The sequence below is a fragment of the Anopheles stephensi genome, chromosome 3 (genome assembly GCF_013141755.1).
Source record: "Anopheles stephensi strain Indian chromosome 3, UCI_ANSTEP_V1.0, whole genome shotgun sequence".
Lineage (NCBI taxonomy): Eukaryota > Metazoa > Arthropoda > Insecta > Diptera > Culicidae > Anopheles > Anopheles stephensi.
Window position 1 is genome coordinate 11,332,506 of NC_050203.1, and position 21,455 is coordinate 11,353,960.

Sequence of the window (21,455 nt, forward strand, 5' to 3'; positions counted from 1 at the left end):
ATTATCCTTCTAAAGCCCCCCTCCAATCACTGTGGCAAGAACTACTCGCTTTCTAGGCTGAACGTTTAAAGAGCACGCCAGAAAAATAGCTCCAAAATCGGAAAAGCGATCCGCTTGGCATGAGCTCCTACTGTGAGATATTTTTTGTTGGCAATCTATGAGCTAATCGGGTGGAAAATTTTTGCTGCCAAATAACTTGAACCGCCCCTAACAAGTCCATGCTTGTTTGTTGTTTTGCGATCGTTTGACTCTTGATTTCATGAGGTTCTTCCTCGGTTTTGAAGATGCTGGAACAATTAAGTAATAGACTGACTGAACTTCTGTTAGAGCGAGTAAAGCCTTGAATGTTTCATGTTAGTGTTCCAAAGTTATTAAAATTATGAAATCATCAAGCGATTTTTTAAAATACGTTATTCTATAGTTAGCACAACAAAATAATTTAAGGAACTATCCTCGCACTGGAAGCTTAGCCTCAATCTGTACAATCTCTTCCAAGTTGCCCCAGAATTTAAGCCTCACAATTTATAAAGTAAATCATCTATTAGGGGTTCGCCGATGAAGTTCTAATGACTCTAGTTTACATCTATAAAAAGACTTAAGCGATTTAAGATATTTGATTCCTTCTGGGTCCAACAGAATTGACCAAGTCTGTACAGTGCATTGTACTTATCTGCTCGTTGGTTGATACTTGTAGATGCAATGGCCGGCAGGCATATTGAACTTCAACTGTCTGATTTTGACACATGTGTTCAGCATCACAGAAAAAGACATTTCAGCATTTTTTTTCGTTATTTTCATTACTTAGGGACAATAGGTACAAGTTATAAAACCTATTCGTCCGTTCTTTATGAGTTAACAAAATCGTTTAGACCCTTGGATACAACGCGTGGAGCTGTAAAGCCACTGATGCTGGCGTTTCCTCACCTCATCAGCTTTATTACACACTTGACTATCGAAATGCTCTGACAAGTGGCAAGAGCCTGCCCTCGTCGTTCTTGACATTTAAAAAAAATTTGAGCTTCAACTGCAGAAGGTTACCAAGTGCCTCAAGTGCTTCAACTTTTTTATCCGATGTTATAAGTTGTAGATCATAGGTCGCCGGATGACGTCTTGGAAAAGCGTCAGAATAATTTTATTTTCATTTTATTTAATGCTACAACATTTTATCTAATCAAAAATTTTCTATTCGTTATAGGATAAATAGAATGTTGAAGGAAATACCACAGGAATAGCTTCCAAAGCTCATCAAATGTGGGAAAATCAATCAATTAGTTTAAGTGTTCGATTCTCATTCTCACCAAGCAATAACGAACATAGCAAGGCTGTTCTTGGACATAAGCTTAAAAAAGAAATCAGTTGAAAAGTGAAACCAATTCCATTAAAGTAATGGGCTAGTGAAAACATTACTGTAGCCAGTAATAGATAGTCACACTGCTTGCCGTCTTGTTGTTGGTTTTCCCACATATCCTGGAGTGTTTTCATTGGCCCTTGCTTAAAACGGTAATAGATTGCAGCGAAGGATCGTTTTATTTTGTATTTTCCCATTTCCACGTACATTTTCTTTTTGCCCGCGAGCGCTTATTTTGCTACACTTTGCTTCTAGGAGTTCAAGCAGCAGTGAGTTGTGCTGGATGGAAGGCCACTATTTACAGGGCGTTGAAATAAAATTATCGCTAATGATTTTCCTCATCCGATGGGTTTTCTTTTCCCAGCTTGCCTTTTTGGATTGCGCTTTGGGCTGGATTCGTTTTTTTTTGCTAGTAGACTCCAATAAATCTACCAACAGTAGGAAGAGCCTGCGGGAATAAACCACAAACAAAGATAGCAGAGGATAGGGATTGGGAGAAAAGGGGCGAGCAAATTCCTCAGCATGTGCAACAACGTACGGCGGGAATGAATTTAAAGCATTTTAAATCAAAGCATAACTTCACTTAACGGCCTGCAATACAATAAACGCTAGACTCGGTTTTAATTGGGCACCGTTCTTGCACCATGCTTCTGCTGGTACCAGGATGTGCTAGCTTGAAGTAAAAACCACCAACAGAACATAATCTTAGTTAATTGAAAAATGTAAAACCCAACAAAAAAACAGAAACGCGATTGAATATCCCTTGGCTGCAGGGCTCCGAGCTCTATGCGGCAACATACAACATGGCATCCCTGCATCCTAAGCAAACAAACACCCAAAACCTGCCGACCGTAATTCGGGCTTGTGATGCAGCAATGCAGCAGCAGTTACTGCGGCGGGAAAGTGTGTGCAAATAACGTGCAATTGCTCGGCGACCACTTTTCGGGGGCAGTAATTTTGTTTCGGGGTCGGTTGCATCGGCTGTCCACCGGCAAGAGCAACAAAGTGGGTGGAAGCAGTCACAGACATGTACACATTACCCGGTTCCTCGTATTAGCTTTGGAGCCATTTGGAGTTTTTTGTAGGCAGCCAGGAAAACGCCATAAAATTACGTTGAAAAACAACATCCGCGAGACAACGCTTTAATGAGAGCTTTTTCTCTCATTTTCTCTATTCGTGGAGATATTCCAGGTGCGGTGGTGGGTCAGCAAGGGAGAGTTTGGGGTGTTTTGGGCGAGAGAGCAAACAAATTATGCTTATGCAAATTGAAGCATTTTTGAGGTACTCACTTAATCCCCGGCAATCGTTCGAAATAATTTATTTATGCTCGAGCCAGCCCGAGTAATGGGTTTGGCGAGCCGTTCCACGCTGGCCGCGATGCAACAATTAAATAATGCGATAATGATTGCAAACAATTGTCACTGTGAAGCGTACGGGTCTTGTGACCGTTGTTAAAACATGTGCAGCAATGAACGTTAAAGTTCTTTATGCCCGGTGAATAAAAAAACTTCCAGTGTTCTAGAGAGCTTTTGGGGCCAACAACATCCCAAAGTGGATTAATAATAACCACTCAAATTATGCACCATTGAATGCTGCAGTTTTGAAGCTGGGCGTAGTCCGGATAGTCCAGTTCTAATACCACTCTCAACTATGGGGCCTAATGTACCCCGGGGGCTTAAACACGCCAGCCAGAGTGTAATAAAGTTAACAGGCGAAAAAATAATTACTACCACGGAGAGCTTAAGCTCGGTGGATGACGCTCGAATGCACTCACGCACACACACAGCCAGAGGACGGTATATTAAAAGTCAAAGGGCAGTGTGTGAGGTGTGCAGGAAACGCGAGCGGGTAAATAATAATGTAAAAATCTATTACACTTTCGAGCGCACGCAAATATGGCGATGAACTGGTGGATGGTGTGAATGCGTTTATTAACATGGTTGGTTACACGGACCGGCGGAATTTATGCGATGCACCATCATTTATTTACACGCGCTCGATTACGGTGTCGTGCCATCGTTTTGGGAGTGCGGGCCGGGTGGTCTGTCCGCGGAGCGGTGTGGAGCAGAAAATGGGGCTAATGACAGTGTTTTTCGGGAAGTCTAGATGGTCAAGGGCTGCAATGTGGAGCAGAAGGACAAATGGTTTTAGTGTTGTAGATGCTGCTTTAATTATGATCGTTTGTTTACCCTGTTGGTCCTGTGAATTTAAATTAAATATGTAAGAAATGTTGAAGATGTAGATAAGTACATATTTTAAAATCAAGATCACTTAGGCTGGTCAAATTTCAGGCAGGTCGGCCTAAATCCTATACAAAGGGTATACTGTTAGTCGTATACGACTGAGCAATGACTCCAGCCTTACTGCAATTAGTTTCATGATGGAAGATGGAGGAAGTGTCTTCTTAGTAATCACAAATATCTCTGCTACTGGTATAATTTAAATGTTCTCAGTACAGCGTTGAAACACTTGCGGCATCCACAGATAAGGTCAAAGCTTTGACAATATTTCATAGACCTAGTGCAAGAGACAAAGAAAACTCCAATTTTTGGGACTAGGCTTTGGCTAGGACTTGTTATCCCATATGATCTTATCTTTATCCAGAAGGTCTATTTAATTTAAATTCTCTGGATAATTTAAATCTGGATAAGATTTGATCCTCGGCCCTGAAATGTGAAGACTGGTGCCGCTATCGTCACGGCTACTTGGACATCCCAGGAAGAAAAAAATTCTTCAGAGTCTATAGTCTTGGTGACGTATTTTTTTGTCCTCTATCACCAGTGCATACGGAAACGATCGAAAAGCTTCAGGGGGTTTACAACTCTGAAAGAATTGCTCTTGATCGTATTTGTCTGCCTTGAACATTATTCCAACATCTTATCACTCTTTCCCTGTCAAATTGTCGGTGATGTGCTATGCTAGCAGAGTTTTAGATTGAATGTAAATGTGATCAAATGTTTGGTGAAAGTTGCATTGTAATATCTCAAATATTTTAATAGAAATATTTTACAAGTTCCCAGTCCAAGACTTTTTTTTTGTCCAAGAGATCCTCCATCCGATAGCTTTTGATTTTGGTGCTGGCTTGGTCGAACTTGGGCTATCACTGCTGGGCAGTTTGAGAAACACTACACAGAGGCAAATGTTTGTGCTGTCCAAAACGCTGTTTTTTTTTGTTTAGTTTTGTTTCACTCTCCAGATCCGATACACGGAAGGATGATCCGTTTACACATCACACTGCCATCAACACAACACCGCTAGCAATAGACCCGGACCTAATCATTGATACAACTTCTACAATAGACCTGGATTTCCTCACTGCAATCGCCACACACCTACAACCGAGCAGGCCCGGGATAAGGCTAAACACCAGGGAGGAAATGCCTTGGTAATTTCTTTGTGAATTTTTTTTTGACATTTGTATTTCGTCAGCACATGCGGTGCTGACAATACGGCTTCTAGCCGTGATAATTAATAAATAAAATAAATAATAATAAAAGATCCCCCATCCAATGAAATTGTTGGGTTCTAAGGGTCCATAAAGTCTGCTATCTTTTACCGACACACAGCTCGTATATAGTCCTCACTACTTCTCAATAAAGAAAGCTTGCAAAATGTTTAGCAAACAAAATGATCTGAAGGGTTGAAAAAAAGCTTAACGAGCTGCTAACTAGCACACCGTTCATTCATCCATTATTTGTTTATACACAACCTCCGTTGTAATATGGGTTTTTCCCATTACTAAACCCTTTCTGACTCTCTTCCGAAGCCATCAAGATGCACTTACAGCTGCATCAACATGCAGACAAACGACGGAATAAAAAATCAAACGCATCACGGTACTCTCTCTCTCTCTCTCTCTCTCGCTTCGCTGTCCCATCCATCACACTAATGACCCGCGCGAACGTACCAGGCGAAATGCTCATCAGCACTTCATTTTATAGCCAACCTACCGGGCCGGGTTACGGACGGGGTGACCGATAGAAACAAAACCGGCTGCAACCCCCTACTCCCGCACGGGTGCAGAATGTTAGATTATGCGAGAAAGATAATGTGGGGCACACCGAGGCTAGCGCTGCTGTGTTTGTGTTGCTTTCGACGAGTGAAAGCGAAACAGTGAGCAGTTGTAGCACGAATCACATGCTAATGTTTTTTCGAAGAGTGTTCGCCCGTGTGGCTGTTGTTGCCTGTAGCCTCTATTAGCGAGACTAGCGAGACCTCCAACAAACTGCGCCATGTGAAGGGAGCCAGGGCGAAACAGGGCGGGTCGATGGGGATGATGGTGACGTTGCTGGGGTTGCGATGGGTGTCATTCAATTTAACTCATCCCGAACGAACGCGACGGATGGGATGGGGTGGGTGCTGGGTGAGCCTGGGTGGGGAATCTTAAATACGGTTAAATGAACGAAAAAAAAGGCGCACAAAAAGTAGAAGCAACAGAGCAACACCATAAAGTCTATATAAAAGCAATTGATTACTCATCACCACCAGTCAGTCGTGTGCGTTGGAGTAGGTAGGCTTTACGGTTCGAAAAATCCTCCCCCCCGGTGTCAGTCGACTACGTTCACGAGCTGTCACGTTGTTGTCCCGGCGTAGGTTAATGTTTCGTTGGCCCTGAAGGCGCCATCGATGTCGTGTGGTGCAACAGTCGTACTGCGTGTTGTGCTGTGAAGAGCGCTAAAAACGCGCGTCGATTCGCGTGATGATTGTTGTAGGCTTAAAGTTCAGTGTTCAAACTCTCGAAATTCGCGGAAACTCGTGCCAAAAGCTAACCTTTAAAAAAATCAACAGTGAAGAACGGGATAAGTGAAGTTAAAATCGGAAGCAAAAAAAAAAACAAAAGTGACATCCCTGTTGATTTTTGTGCGACCAAGTGGATGGAGTGCAACATTGTGCAAACAGTTTTCGGTGACATTGTGCCGTGTCCGCAGAAGAACACTTTTCGAGTGCCGTTCTTGAACGTTCGGGCCCCGAGTGTGCGGGAACAAGCATCGTTAGATCGCGCGAAAACACAGCAGCCCGGTTGGTACAACAGCTGCGGTCGTTATAGCAACGGCCATAGCTTTTGTGCTGTACTATTATTTAACCCACACAGGTCTACGGTATTCCTGTTTTCACTCTCTCTATCTATCTCTCTTCCTTTTTCTCGTTTGGTGATACACAGTACAGTGGTTTTACTGAGCGTTGATGGTGTGTCCGGACCCCCGTCATCATCGCTTGTGACATTATCGAGCGGTTGTATCTGTTCATGTGCCAGATCTAAGTGATCCAACCGTGCGAGCGTCCTCACCGTCCTTACGTGCTGTTAAACATTGTTGGCATAGTTCGCGCCCGGTTCCGTGTACCGTGCACAAGGCAACAGCAAGCCAGAAACGGTACAGGAGCAAACAAAAAACGCTGACCACTGACATCCCTCCAGCTATCAGTGAAATATGAATTCCAACGCTGTCGCACTGCTGCTGTTCGTGGCGCTGGCCGTCTGCATCGGTGACAGTGCCGAAATTCCACCACTGCCGGTACAGGACGACCAAACGGCCGGTGGTGAGGGAGGTGGTGGTGGTGGCGATGGTGGCGCATCGTCATCGGAAGCGCAAGAATGTAAGTTCGTGCAGTGCGTGATTATTAATTTCTTCCTACAGCGGGAAGGTGAACCAGTGGATCCCGCCTTGCTTTCGGTGGGTTTTTTGGGGGCTAGACCCGGGGTTTTATTGCGTGTATTGCGACGCATATCTTGCTGGTCCTTGTAGTTTCGGTGGTGCGTTGTGAGAGAGTGAGAGGTAGCTGGATGCGTTATTATTGCCAGCGGCCATGATGATGCGTGATGCAGTATGGGGATGCACTTTTGGAACGCTAGCCAACCGATGTGCTGAGCTGTGAAATGGAAGGCAATGAGTTTTTTGGGAAGCTCCTTATCGTTACGTACATTGTTGATATTTGTGTGGAAGTTTCCATAGGTAGAGTTAATGCATCCAGGAAGTTAGTAAATTTTATTGATAATCATAGCTTTTCACTAAAAATGCGTCAAAGAGGTTCCAGCGACAAGATGAGTTCCCACATTAGATTCTTCACTGTCTCAATGTTTTTATTGTATGTCAGAAAAATGTGGTTTAACAGTTTAATTGACTGTTTTATGTCTACTGGAATAAAGTCGTAACAGTGTTTAGTTGCAGGTTCCATTACACTGCACTAGTAATATTATTTGGAATGACATAACCTACATCACAATATCAAGGCTGAAGCCCCTAGGGGTGGCCCGGTGATAGAGGTGGCAGCGGAGCTGGTCTCCACGCGATACGAACTGAGTTCAAATCCCATCCGGACCGTTCCCCCGTAATGAGGACTGTCTATCCAACTACGTGGTATCCATATTTATTTTAAACCACCAATTGCAGGCATGATCTTAGAGGTCGTTAGGCCCAGAAAGAAGAAAAAATGTGGCTCAGACAATTTCACCATCATGGGTTTTTGTCTAAGAGGTGTATATGAGATTAGGTTGTCTTAAGCTAGGGTCATTCATCGTATCCATTTGGCTAACTTTACACGCATTTCAGATCACTTATGAACGTTTGGAGGACCTCATCAGCTCTTCCTTGGATGTTTAGAGCTAGGCTAAGAACTCATAATTATGGGGTATAAATCGTTGGACACATTTTCAACTTCATACTGTTTTTTGTTATTGTGTGCTTTAAATTTAATATCAACTGTTTTATGTCGCAAACCTCACCTTGCAAGTTACAGCTTCCTTAAAATTACAAAATTAATTTCCTGAAATTACTAACACAACCGCAAACCGCTTCTCAGTTCGTTCGACCCCATCCGCCCGATTGCCTTTTGTAACTTTCGTAACTGGCCAGATTCTTGGTACAATCAGTGCCAACCCTCTGTATAATAAACCATAATTACCCGTAACCCGTCGTACCAGTCGAACCTTCCCACCCATCCCGCTGCGCTAGTCCGGACACCGCATCGCATCGTTCATCACCGAAAACCCCCGGAGGGAATGCATCAATTTGGCAGCAAATTTGCCTGCAATATTCAATAATCGGGCATCGTCTGGACAACGCCTGGTTGCTGCCCGGGAAAGCGAACCGCAGCATCCAATTTCGGTGCTAATCTTTCGAGCCAAAGGTAGAACTCAACACCTCCGCCAGGTTCACCGCCCGAGAAATCGGACTGGTCGGGCGGTAGGTATGGTCGAAGCGCAAATGAAGCTTAATTTGAGCGCTGGGAGCAACGATAGCTGAACGTCACTGGAGCTACGAGTGGCTTGGAAGGTTTGGGAAAGACAGGAAACGATTTTGTAGAAATTTTCCTGCCGAGAACTTCCACACGCCCGACAGCGCTTTGTGCCGGGCTGCAAAAGGGTACGGAAAATGTTCACCGATGTTGGTTTGGCCGTTCGTCCGAGAAACACTTTCGGACAGTCGGCACGGTCAGTAAGTTTTCCTCTCCAGAGCTTCCGCCAAATGGCCGATCGAGGATCACAAATGGTGGATGGAAGGTGGCACTGCCGCCGTGGTTCGGATGCAACTAGGAACAAGGAAATTAATTGCATTAATTGCTCGCGGTGGATTCATTTTGGGTGAGCGAGCCAAAAAACATGGTCCGCCATATGAACGACACCAAGAGCGCAAAGTGCTTTGTCCTGCAAGGAGGATGTGGTCTTCGGTGGCATCATAACAAAGGTTACCGACATAAAAGCATTTAAAATCTAGCTCCAAAAAAAAAACAAAACTGGTAGGAGTGAGTGTTATTCTTTTTTGGACTCTGGGCAAGAACTTGTAGCGCCGCTTTTCCGAGCGAATGGATTGTCACAGTCATAATCCTTAATCCTCCTGGCTCTGCCGACACATTTTACGGGGTCCGATTTTTTTCTTTACTCTCCCAAATGCGTTTGTTTTTTCGGGGAAGGAAGTTTTCCGAGTTCTAGTTGCTCATTCGAGTGCAAAAACGATTTTCGCCTTCCACCCCGAAACACCGGCACAGCTGCCACAGAGGACACACGATACGTGGCAATTAAGGAAACACAAAACTCGGACTCGGATTTTTGGACCGGTTGGAAGTTCTTCGACACTGTTTCGCATCCCTCCGTTCGATCGTCACCCGTCCGGAAAACTTGTCTCATCTGCAACCAGCAATTTGAATAACTTTCACGCGGAAAACTAATGCGCCTTTCCATCTCGCTCGGGAATGTAAACCGGGGAAACTGTCTTCCATCGGCATTCGTTTTGTCTCTGTCTCTGTGACCGGGGAATATGGTGCGTTTGGATAGGCAAGGTAAAAGTTAGCCATCGGTGGGGGGGGGGGGATCTTTTCCGTCCCAACACGCAGCAGCAGGGACACACGAGAGCAATTTGTTGGCATGCCGAAACATGGAAATCGCTTGGCAAAAGTTTCAGTTCAAGGTTTTGGGCGAAGGCGGGCGAGATGATACATTAAAAGCAGCTGCTTTTGATGCGCTGCAAAAGCCTGATGACGAGCCATCGTCTGACGCTGGGTGGAAACCCCGGGACCAAATGGGATGGAAAGTTTCGCAGTCGTCAGCGGCACCCTTGTCCTCGTCACTGCCGAACCGCGGTCGGTCGGGTAATGATGATGCAAGCAAGTAGTATTTTGGGGGAAAAGATTTTAATGAGCTACCGAGCGACATACTTGGGTGGGGGGGGGGGGGATGGGAGATACCACCCCGAGTTCCGGTGGCCAGACGGACTAGTTGGCAAAGTTCAGGCATGGCGGTAAGACGTCGTGAAAGTTGTCTTTTCAATTTGCATGAAATGTTGATCGTTTTTTTGTTGGTAAAGTTACGGGGACATGCACCCGCTCGGATGGATTGATACGGATCTGGTAGCTGAAGTAGAGGGAGGCCGAGTGCGATGAAGAGGTTAAAAGAAGAGCTATCAGACTTATGATTATGGCAAGTTTTGACGATTGTTTTGTGCCGTGGTCGGAGTTGTTGTAGGCTGTGCTCTCGGGAGATTTTTAACAACGCGGCATGTGAGTTATTTTTAGCACCGCGTTTCGTGGAACACAATAATTGGTAATTTGTCAGGCGCGATGTTGAGTAGAGTTGAGAGTTGTACTTGTACTTGATCTCTCTTAGCGTGTGTGTTGCTCATCGGAAGTTGGCAGAGGATCAAATTGTTTGATCATAAGTTGTTTACGTTGTATTGTTAATAAGCGATGATCGACGTTATTGGTCTCATTATGGCTCCTCTCCTGACCGAGTCCTGCAGATTATAAATCTTGACCAAGTATTGCTTCCATTTAGTGACAAACTACAAACGAATCTCGAGAATTATATCCAACATGATTGCCAACAGCTTAGAGCACACACACCCAACAATCAAGTCTAAGAATATCTAGCTATGAATAGCTCTGGCCAGAAACGAGCAGTATGTATTTTAATATACCGATTAAGTCGTCCCTTTTTTAATAACTCTAAAAAAAGGCTAGAGCAGCTTAATAAAACATTTACAACCCGATAACATGCTGTTCAATATTCGTCATATTTTTTTTTAAGTACTCCGCCCTTAAAAAACGAACTTTTTAGCGCAGTTTTTTTGGTGCCTTCCAATCCAGTTCGACAGGAATATGACGTTTCGCTCGGATCGGGAGCGTGTTTGCCAAACTTGTGCGGCCCAAAATGAACTAAACTTTTGCTCATAAATATCCTAGACAAGCCCCGCGTCAGCTTGTGTCATCTCAAGTAAACATGGGGCAAACATTTTCTTGTGTCCGCCTTGTCCCTCCAGCCTAAGCGATCGCCCTCTTTTAGCCAACGAGAAGCTAGGGCAGCTTTTTGTTGACTTTTTCCATCTCGAGGCTTGGCGTTCAGCGCTCGGCAAAAAAAAAAAAATTAGCTAGAAAAGGCCAGTCACATTTCGTTCGCAAAAGCTCATAAATCATTCAGTCGGCCAGCCAGCCTGTGCGCGCTTGACGAGCAAAGTAAGCAGTAAGTTCAGTAAGTATTCCGGCCGGTCGATGTATCGCGGAGCTGCATCGAACCGGAGTCCGGGCGAAATCTTTTCACTGTTGGAAAATTACGTGAAAGCAGGGTGGAAAAAAGTAAAAGTCAATCACTCGATGGGTTTGGTTTTTGCTTCTTCCGAAGAGGTTAGGATTTCTTCGTACACTGGGAGCTCGATTGCTGCTGAATGGTTTATGGCATTGAACATTTTTTTCTGGGGATTTATGCGTATGCAGTTGTTTAGCAAAAAGCACATTTGGTGTTATGAGGAAGTTTGGAGTTTAATTTTGAGTTTTCTGAGTTGTAAATGAGGTGGCTCAGTGCAAGCATCATAAATCTTAAGGTCCATCGTAATGAGTTTGAAAGAATGATGAGCCATAAATATGCTATAAAACAACGCTGTAAATATATTCAAGCTTTTCTTCAATTTTAATTCAGAATACTTCAATTTTAAATAGAATTGAATTCAGAATGATGTTAAGGATCGTGTGATATCTTTAAAAGTCATTTGAAGTTCATGCAATGTAACCAAGATGGCCTAGCCACATCGTGGCTATATACACGCACTGTCTAACTGCCTCACGGGTAACGACCATTGATTGATCGCAATGGCCTAGGAGAACAAAAAAAATATCCGGCCTTGTGAGCAGTTTTCGATAGATTGGATTTCTGTCCAAAAAGTCTTCTCCCAGACCATCCCCAGATTATCTAGCCTACGGTAGGGCGTTTTGTACGGTGAGACCTCAGATTAGAACTCGTACTCACCACCCTTCCCATTAGCCGTTCTTCCTCTCAGACACTGATTGACCAAACACCGGATGTGGATGATACGGCCGACGTGCGGCCGGGCATGCTTCATGCGTGTGTGGTACTGTATCGTCCGGGCGTATCCGGCGTGTCTCCTGCGGGGACACACGCCGCGTCAACCGTTTGGACGATGATTGATTATAATATCGTGTTTATTTTGAGCGGCGACTCATTCACGCCATTGTGTGATCGATTTAGTGACAAAACCGTGGACTCGTGACGGGTTGGGAGTTCCTGTCCAACACGAACAGTACGCAGTGGCGAAGCACACTTCTGGAGGTGTGAGGTGTTTGGTAAACAGTCCATTCACTAAAGCCGGTTCGACCTTAGCCGGTTTCGGTTCTGTCTGTGGTGCGTAGCTTTTGGCTGATAGAGTCGTCCCCGTGATCGGTCGGACGGCCGAGCAGGCTGTAGTTTATTTACCCTATGATTTATTTGGTTCAATTTCATCCAATCGCGACCGCTGGTGGATCGAATGTCACCCGGGACAAGAAAATAGAGCTGTTCATCAAAGCTAAACCGATGGATCAAAGGTGACATTTAAGGTTCTTTACGGGTTCTTTGATACGCGGACGAGCCTTTAGATGAGCCTGAGAGTCGTATTGCAGTATTTGGGCTATAATTTACCTTAATCAACTATTGATAGATGTTGGATAGGCGCCATAACATGAGGAATAAATATCAACACAATAAATTCTGAAAGAGAAGGAGGCCTTTCGAACGAGAGACAACTGAGTAGAGACCGGGAACGCAAACGGTCAGCTTCGAAGGCTCAATTGGTATTCTTACCACACATGGGTAGAAAATTGGACTAGACTTATTAAAACCTTAGTAAAATAATGTTATTTGAATGCTTTTAATATGTTTAATTCAAATGATTCTTGCATTGAATCGGAGTAAAGCTTTCCAGCGTTTTATATTTTTGGGAGCCTCGGGAACGATTATTCGAAATGCGATAGTTGATGTTAAACGATCTGTTTCAAAACGACCGGTCTGAAAACATACATTTAATATTATCGTTTCATCTACACAGTGTTGAACTTATCTAGCCACACATAATTTCTGAAAAATGTCATATTAAACAAGAAGTTCATACCTGTTGAAACCGATCTAAATCACGTACCCCAACACCACGGCACGCGAAGCCGGGATAATATTTCATCACCTCCTAAAAACAGAACTTTTCTCGCCGATAAAACCATGCATGCAACTAGCCCCGGAATGACCAACGGTTAGTACCCATTGAATGTGACCCCGGTTTGAATCACCTGTAATTACGCTTAAGTTTCGATGCCGAACGCAAAGCGGAAGCAAAATTTTTAATGTGCGCTTGAAATGCAAACCCAAGGCACAAAAACGGAAAGGACACCGGTTCCGGTTCACCGTTGGCGTCTATAGCGAACCGTGGCGTGCTTTTTATGAAGCGAATGCTGCTTTTTTCTATTCAGAATAGTTGTCCGCTCATTTGCACCGCCATTATTTGATCGTCAGGAAACTGCTGCCGACGAGCCACCCCGTCTTGATTCATTCGCATTTTAGAGCTTTTTTTTCTCGTTTGGAACCGCTTAAGTTTGAGGTGAGGCATTTGAGCGTTTGGCGAGATTTTTATTTCTTCGTTGCTTTGCAATTTCTTTGCTCCAACCAACGGGAAAGGTGAATCGGGCGAGTGAAAGCATCAAATATCTCTCACGTTTGACCCAACAAAACAAACAGAGGGAAAAAGCAAGCAAACACTGGGACTTGCTGAGCAAAAAAGCTTTGGAAAGCAGAAAAAAGCTCGCAATACATTCTCGATAGTCGGGCAATGGTGAATGGGAGTAAATGCAGAAAGATTTGAAAACAATTCGCCACTGATTGGATCGTTGCGGGTGCTTTGTACGGTCGTTTGTCGATTGAACGTGAAGTAGAGTGGCGAGCTTTTTTATGGCGTGTAATTATTCACGGATTGTTTGTCTAGTGAATAAAAGTAATTGCAAAACAATCTTTTATAATTACTCTTATTTCAAAGTGATTAGAGAAGTATCATAAAATTTGATAAATTTATTTGAATATAGTCGTTTGAATATTTTATAGCATTTATCAGCAAACTTTATAGCAACCGACTTTACCTGCTAGAGTTGAGGTGTAAGCAACAGATAGCTGATTTCTTATGAAAGTAATGAAAAAAAGTAGAAAATAGTTTCAAATGAGTAAATTCAATTCTGTTGATCAAATTATAGAAATAACATATTTACTTAGAGCATAATGGTAATCCTATCCATGAAGATCCTATCTAATTTCCATCCTAATGCAATTACTAGCCTCTTACGGAATGTCCTCAAGCAAGTGCATGATTCCCATACGCCATCAGTACAAAGACACGATTAGATTCCACTGTTTCATTTCCTTTGGGAGCAATTGAGCACTGGAAAACAGGAACATTATTTTCCAATTATCGTAAATTGAGTTCTGCTCAATCACACCTCCGTACGCATCACGTATGGGAACGAATCACCCAGTCCCTGTTTGGTTCGATCGACAAGTGTGAATGCAGTTCCTCGGTAGAAATCGGTTCCGACAGCGACGTAATTACGACGCGTGTAACGTTTACCATAATACCCACAACACACAGAGCCATAAGAAGTCGGGACAGCAAGTGCCACAAGAAACAGAATGAACGAGAGTGTGAATGACTAATGGTTGGTTGGGGCACGGTTTTTGATGGGGTGGATGGGTGGGTTGTTTGATTGAATATCTATTTATCATAACGAACGGGTGGCTTTTGTTGGCTTTCTTGCCTGACACTTGCCCCAGTCCGGTCGGAGGGAGGTGGTTCCTAATGAATTTGGCTTAGTGTATGGGATTCGGTTTTTGCTGCCCTCATGTGTGTCTGCTCCGTCACTATCTATCCTTCCCCGCGAAACAGTTGCTTTATTGCCATGTCATTACAGCGTTCGATCGCTTTGTTTAATAATAAATTACAAGCCGGAACAGGAAAGCTGGCTGGGAAGTTTGATGGGATATTTATCGCCTGGCGAACGTATTGATAACTTCCTATTTTTTTTGGTTTTGCTGCCCCAGCGAGGTTTGTTTATCGTGTTCTGTTTGCTGCGCTGCTTCTGATGATTCTACTGAAAGCGGGAGAGAATGTGTGTCAATATTGATCTGCTTTGGACAGGATGTTAATGATGGTATGATATGCGTCGTACATCATTCTATGGTTGATATGGACCGGCGTGCATCAATCTCTGGCAGATCATGGTTTAGTCGGGCAATGATTGGTGGCGAGCGTGTAAATATTCAGCTTTATTATGATTTGTAAATATGAGTGCGCTTCCTGGAGCGTATTCTATGATTGGATGTTTTTTATGAAGATTATAATCGATGTGTTAGTTAAAAAATATTCTTCTTACCCAATCAAATATCCTGGCCTTCCTGACAGAAGCATAAACGTTATAATTAAGGCTCAGTTTAGGCCTAACACGCCTTCTTTATCCATGAGTAAAAATTCTTTACAGGCTTGGTTGTCCTGTGCCATTCTCATGACATGATCATCTGTATTCTCATGTGTATTCTCATGACATGATCATGCTCATGATCATGACATGAGCTTGTTATTGTAGAACTCATGTGGCCAAATACTCTTCTGAACACCTTCTTTGGTAAAAAGGCTAAGAGGAGTTTGTTTGTTTTAGACAGAGTTCCAGACTGACTCAGAAACCTAGAGGGGTACGTCCTGAGTCCTGAGACTTCAAATGTTTTATATAGTCTCAGTTTCATCCATCGCGATAAGACGTTTGAGTTAAAAAGTTTCCTCTGGCTGTAGTATGAACTCAACGTGGATCTTGGTGATGTTTTCGATGACTTCGAAGCTGGGAAGACCTATTGATACTAGAGCCTCGTATAATGTGTTTGCTAGTAGTGCTCTAATCTCTAATGATATGCTACAAACCTGATGACTTGTATAGCTTCTTACGTATTATAAAAATAGATTTTTTTCCTTCTTCTTTGGTCTAACGATCTCTCAGGTCACGCCTGTCATTTCTGGCTTACTAGATATAATTATACTTCGTAGTTAGATAGTCAGTCCTCACTGCGGTCCAGTTGGGATTTGAACTCTGGTCCTTAATATTTATTTAATTATCTTAACTAATAATTTATTGATATGGCCAGCTCTTCTCGATGGATTATACAACACAAAAAAACCCTTACCATTATTGGCATCCTTTGCTGAGTTTTACTATAAATAAGGAAAACAGTTTTCCTGCTTTGTGATCTCGTTGACTATCGCACAAACGAGCCACTTCTATTGAGCCGAGCACATCACATGTTCAATCGCACATAAATGTGCACGTTTGCTGAAGCTGAATAGCATCATACATCCTGCTGCTGCTGCTGCTGCTGCAATCAGGGGATATGTGCCCGGAACACGGATCCTATCAACGAACATCCCCTTCGCCAAGAAGCAGGAAGACGAAACCGAATAAAATATATGGATGCGTGTGAGGTGATGCTAGCCACCATCGATTCCGTCTATTGAACCGGTAATCAACCCGTGCCAGTATGCCCTCGCTCGTATGGAAATATTTTACCCTCATCGATGCAGACCAATCGGTGCAAATGAAAATGGATGAAAACTGTTATCAAACCGAGCAGAGCGAGCCGCGGTGAATTATTTTTATGATGATGTTATTAATGTTAATGGCGCGTACTTGTGCGCTCCGTAGCACGTTTGCATGATAATTCTCGCTCGGTACGCTCGGTGCGATGTTTGGAAAATCCAATCGCTTCTAATCGCACCTGTCGGCTGTTTCTGCGGGGAAAGGTCAACGGCGAGCCTTAAAGCGAGCTGGTCGTTTTCTTCTTCCGGCGAGTACCAGAAATCACAAAAGCACCTCTGCAGCACCAGGTGCGCTATCATCACCATCGTCATCATGATCGGCGGCGTTATGTTGAGCAAATGTGGCGAGGCAGTGGGAAAGTAACGCGAACGGAGGCGCCATCTCCGTTGGCCACTTGCTTGCAGTGTGTGGGAGCACCCGGAAATAGTCGCTAACGTGTGATTTCTTCCGTTGCTTTCAGCGCTGTGGACAGTGGACGTGTTTGCCGTTGGCCGTGTGCGCTGGAAGCCCATCGGAAGGCTTCCGGATCCGGCTGCTCTATGGCTTGGACCACCTTGGCTGGTGTTTGAACTGCCGAAGCTTTTCCAACTGTCTTACTGTGTGTTTGTTCGTGTGTGTGTGTGTGTGTGTCCTGATTACGGAAGCGACCAGCTTTTGGTGGCTGGCCAGCTGTTACCGATTTTTACCTCTAGCGCTTGCTGGCGCTTCCACACACCGGAAGCAGGTGTGTATAGGAGGAAAAGTTTACTCTTTCCATTTGACGCCATGCCTTTTCTTTACCTTTTTTTTGTATTGGGTGGTGGACGAACAATTTTTCCCTATCCTTCTGCATGGATGGTTACCAGCGGTTGGTGAGCTAGCGTGTGACTGTTCACGCTGAGATGAGTTGTTTCCGGTTTTGATAGAACTCACACACGAGTGCGGAAATAAACACACACACGCGTCGACACATTCTCGTTACTCCCGGATTCTCGTCCCACATCAAATATGTCGAAATGGTGAAAATTCGTTTAGGTCGTTTGGTGCCATTTTGATGATTTTTTTGTGCTTCGTTTATGCTCATCCCTAGGACTGTGTCTGTGAGTAGTGCATACGGAGATTGGAAAACGAAAAAAAAAAAAAACAGCAGATGATCGAATAGAAAAGGAACAAACACATAAAATAGCTTTTTTTACGAGACCGTGATGTTTTGCCCATTTAGTTGCCCGAGTCGAACGAGAACTGGACATCGGGAATGCTGATCGAATGTAGAACACGATGAAAACCAAACCGAAAAATTTGGAGAAATGTGTTCGTGTACGGGAAAATTCCAGGAACTCTTGCTCGACCAACGCTCCATCTGGGTGTCGAGAAAGGCCGAACATTCGATATAAATATAATCGAGCTTTACGATTCGGAAACGCTGAAATTCTTGGGAGAATATGTTTCATACATTTTTATAGCACAGTTTTGCTGATCGATTTGCTGGGAGTTGTTTGTTGTTGGTTGAGGGCCTTGACGAGTTCGTTATTACCCTGTTTTGAGATGTTTTTCCCAGCTTCTTGAAGTGTACAAATGTTATTTAAAAAATTATAACCTTTAAGAGATTTTAAAGATTTTTTTTTCATCAATTACGAATATAATTATAGCGACTTATGTTGAGAGGAAAATTAAAAACATCGATTTGCTATAACTGCTATTTAATAATCTATGGATTAATAACATTTTCAAGCTTTGTTGAGGGAATTCAATTTCTTAAACGTCTTCCTAACCGAGCCTAAAAGCTTGCTTTCAAACAATATCAAAATTTAAAATGTCTTGCAAATGCTCCATTGACATGGTCGAGGTATGAACAAAGTTTAAATTGTAGTAACATTGTAACCTTTTACAAATGAAACCACCATTGAAATGAATTCTCGTAAATTTATCTCAGCAGGTGAAACTGTCACTCCGGCACACTGTCACCATGAAATTCGTTTCAATTCGTATGTGCTACAAATCGTTACCACGACCCCCAACCGGTCGCAACTCCAATTTCCCTTTTCCCAGCTTCACTGATTTTCCCGCATTCAACAACCCACTTGCAGACACTGTCGCACTGTTACGTTCCCAGTGCACCTACCTATTCTATTTACCAGTTTCCAGTTCGTTAGCACCGGTGGTGCTATAATGCTGAAATACACATTCTTTTACTCTTTTCGTTTGATTGTGTGTGTGTGTGTGTGTGTGTATGGGGCGACCACCTTCAAAAGCGACCATTTTGCAATGGTTAGATCGGCAGCAATGGTGAATGGTGGTTACATTACATTCCTTCCAACGGTTCACTTTGTTCTCTGGTCTCTAGAAGCGATTGTGTGTGTGTGTGATGCTCGCATAGAAAGCCTTTTGTTTTTGGGTGGTGTTGAGTGCCGAGCACAAACTCGAGCACGTTCTGCACGCATCTTTTACCGCATTCGGCTTTCCGAGTCGTTAGCCTCGCCTTTTTTCGGGGCGACATTTATCGTTACATTTGCGCTGCTCGTCCCTTCTGGCACTGCACACTAATGAGCAGTGTTGCCAAAAAACTGCAGCACTTAGTCAGGTGTTTCGGTGACCGGTTCCCTTTCCCAGCGCAACTGCAGAACGATGCAATTACATACATCGAGCGAGCAAGCGAGCTGAGAGTGGGCAGCCGTTCCCGTTTTCTTTTTTGGGTGGACCCGTTTTCGCTTCTGTTTTGCGTGTGTTGGAAACAGAATCTGGCACAGAGCGCGGAGCAATCGATGTAACCGAAGCGTGTCCGGTGATTGAACCGTACACGCTGCCGTTCAATGGAGACGCATGGTTGCCCACGCAACATACAGACACACACATCCACCGATTCTCCTCCGTGCAGCTCTTGCGCTGTTCGGAATCGGTTCGTGCACCGTGCCGAATGTTACTGGAGCGAAGCGGAGTGAATTAGATGCGGTTCAATTAGCACCAGTCAAGGATGCGTGTCGGGCGACTCTGGACCTGGCGAAGGATGGTGGGCGACGGGGAGACGGGGAAAGGCACGACTTGCCATACTGTCGTCCTGCCGTCCTGCCGTCTAATTTATCTAATCTGCGATGTATGACAGCGAAAATGTCAAAACCAAATACGCATCCTGGCCGAAATCTATCACCGGCCGGTACATTCGCACACAGCCGGATTTCGGATTTGATGGGTGTCCACACATGTTCACATGTCGTCACCAAGCGGTTGATGATGGGTCCCTCATGTCGGTCATGTTCACCGAATATTTGGTTTTGTGTCAGGAAAATGTGGCTCCGGATACTGGTTTCCTTTCTGGGTGCGTGTGTGCTACAGCACTGCGTTCCATTTGTTTGCCAATATTTACGTGAAATTGGTTGTAGGTTCGTGGAAGGTACCGGATACCGGGTCGATAAATATCGTTTGAACGTGGTTTTGGTAACGATTGTCGTGAGGAGTTGTCGTGTTTGAATGATAAAACGGGACCATCAGAGGAGTTCTTTTTTCGATGGAAAAACAAATCTTTGTTTTTTTAATTTTATTCGTGGAAAAACGGTTACCTGTTTTACTTTATTTGATTTTTTATTTAAAACTCCACAGCGTATCTGGGTGTTAAGCTGTACAAAATGGAGCGACCGTGTGCGATGCTCGGCGGTATGTGTGTGCAGAAGAGCGAATGCAACTCGCGGCCCGGCAAGGAAGGACTCTGCCCGGAAAATGGTCATCTCGGGGTTGATTGCTGCTACGAAGGTGATTAGCTGCCATTGTGTGCCAACCCTGATCGCGAATCTAATGTGAGCGTTTGTTTTTTGTTTTATTATTTGCAGTAAAACCAGCGAAAAATCTCACCTGCCACGAGTACCGTGGAGCATGCATGGACCGGTGCGCCGAAGGACTGCAGCGCCCGTCCGTTGATTGTACCGAGGGGCAGATGTGCTGTGTTTTGGTGGGTTAAGCCTTGCTCTTAATAGGGGGAAATGTTTCGAGCTTTCGATAAACCTGGCATCAAAACTGGAGTGCTATTAAAAGCATGAAGAGCAAGACATGAATGCTGCAAGGTTTTGAATGATCGAAACACTCATCAACAAGTGTATCTCGCTATAAGCTTAGTGCAGCAGGATTAGAGATAAAAACATATCAAAAAGAAGCTATTTAAACGTCGAAGGTATAAAAGTAAAGCATTAAACCAAAGCAATTTTGTGTTCTGTTTTCACACAAAAATAAGGTTTGAAGAAATTGTTTTCCAGGTAAGTATGGAGTGTCGATCATTTCCAATTGCTGTAAGTTTCTATTTTATTTCTTTCTGTCGTTATTTCTTAATATATTGACATATATTTCATTCTTAGCTTGTTTTACATATTTTCTCTAATTATTATTTTATTCAAATGTATTCTCTAAATAAAACATGCTAAATTAGATTTAAATACCTTAGAATACATACCTAAAATGGCAGTCATAAGATACAATGTTTGAGATCATCTTTCAACAGGCTCAGTTTCTTGGCAAACAAACATCCAAACCCATAATGAAACCTGTAGGAAGTTCCTTCACCAATTCGCATTGTCCCACTCCAAAAAACGGTAGGCAGATCTGTATCGACCAAAACCCGGCCTGACACTAATTGAAGTCGAAACAAGATTTCAACATTTGGAACGAATCGGTTGTACTCTATCGGCAACACTAGGCTGCACTAGACCGAGCGACTGGATCGTGTGATAGAATCTGGTAGGCAGGCAGGCAGGCAAGTTGAAAAGTGGTAGTA

At 43.8% G+C, this 21,455-nt stretch overlaps 1 protein-coding gene across 5 annotated transcripts; it reads left to right on the forward strand.

The window, feature by feature from the left end:
* The first annotated feature begins 5,747 nt into the window (after positions 1-5,747).
* On the forward strand, positions 5,748-20,888 carry LOC118514179 (U-scoloptoxin(19)-Sm1a). 5 transcript variants are annotated; one of them, XM_036060852.1, is made up of 4 exons: positions 5,748-5,858; positions 6,510-6,943; positions 20,294-20,443; positions 20,521-20,888. In XM_036060852.1, the coding sequence occupies exons 2-4, from the start codon at positions 6,778-6,780 to the stop codon at positions 20,646-20,648; spliced, it is 444 nt and encodes a 147-aa protein (XP_035916745.1). In that variant the 5' UTR covers positions 5,748-5,858; positions 6,510-6,777; the 3' UTR covers positions 20,649-20,888. The 5 variants fall into 5 exon arrangements, with proteins under 5 accessions (XP_035916745.1, XP_035916744.1, XP_035916742.1 ...); XM_036060851.1 differs by having other exon boundaries at positions 5,803-5,870; XM_036060849.1 differs by having other exon boundaries at positions 5,812-5,937.
* Positions 20,889-21,455: the final 567 nt, after the last annotated feature.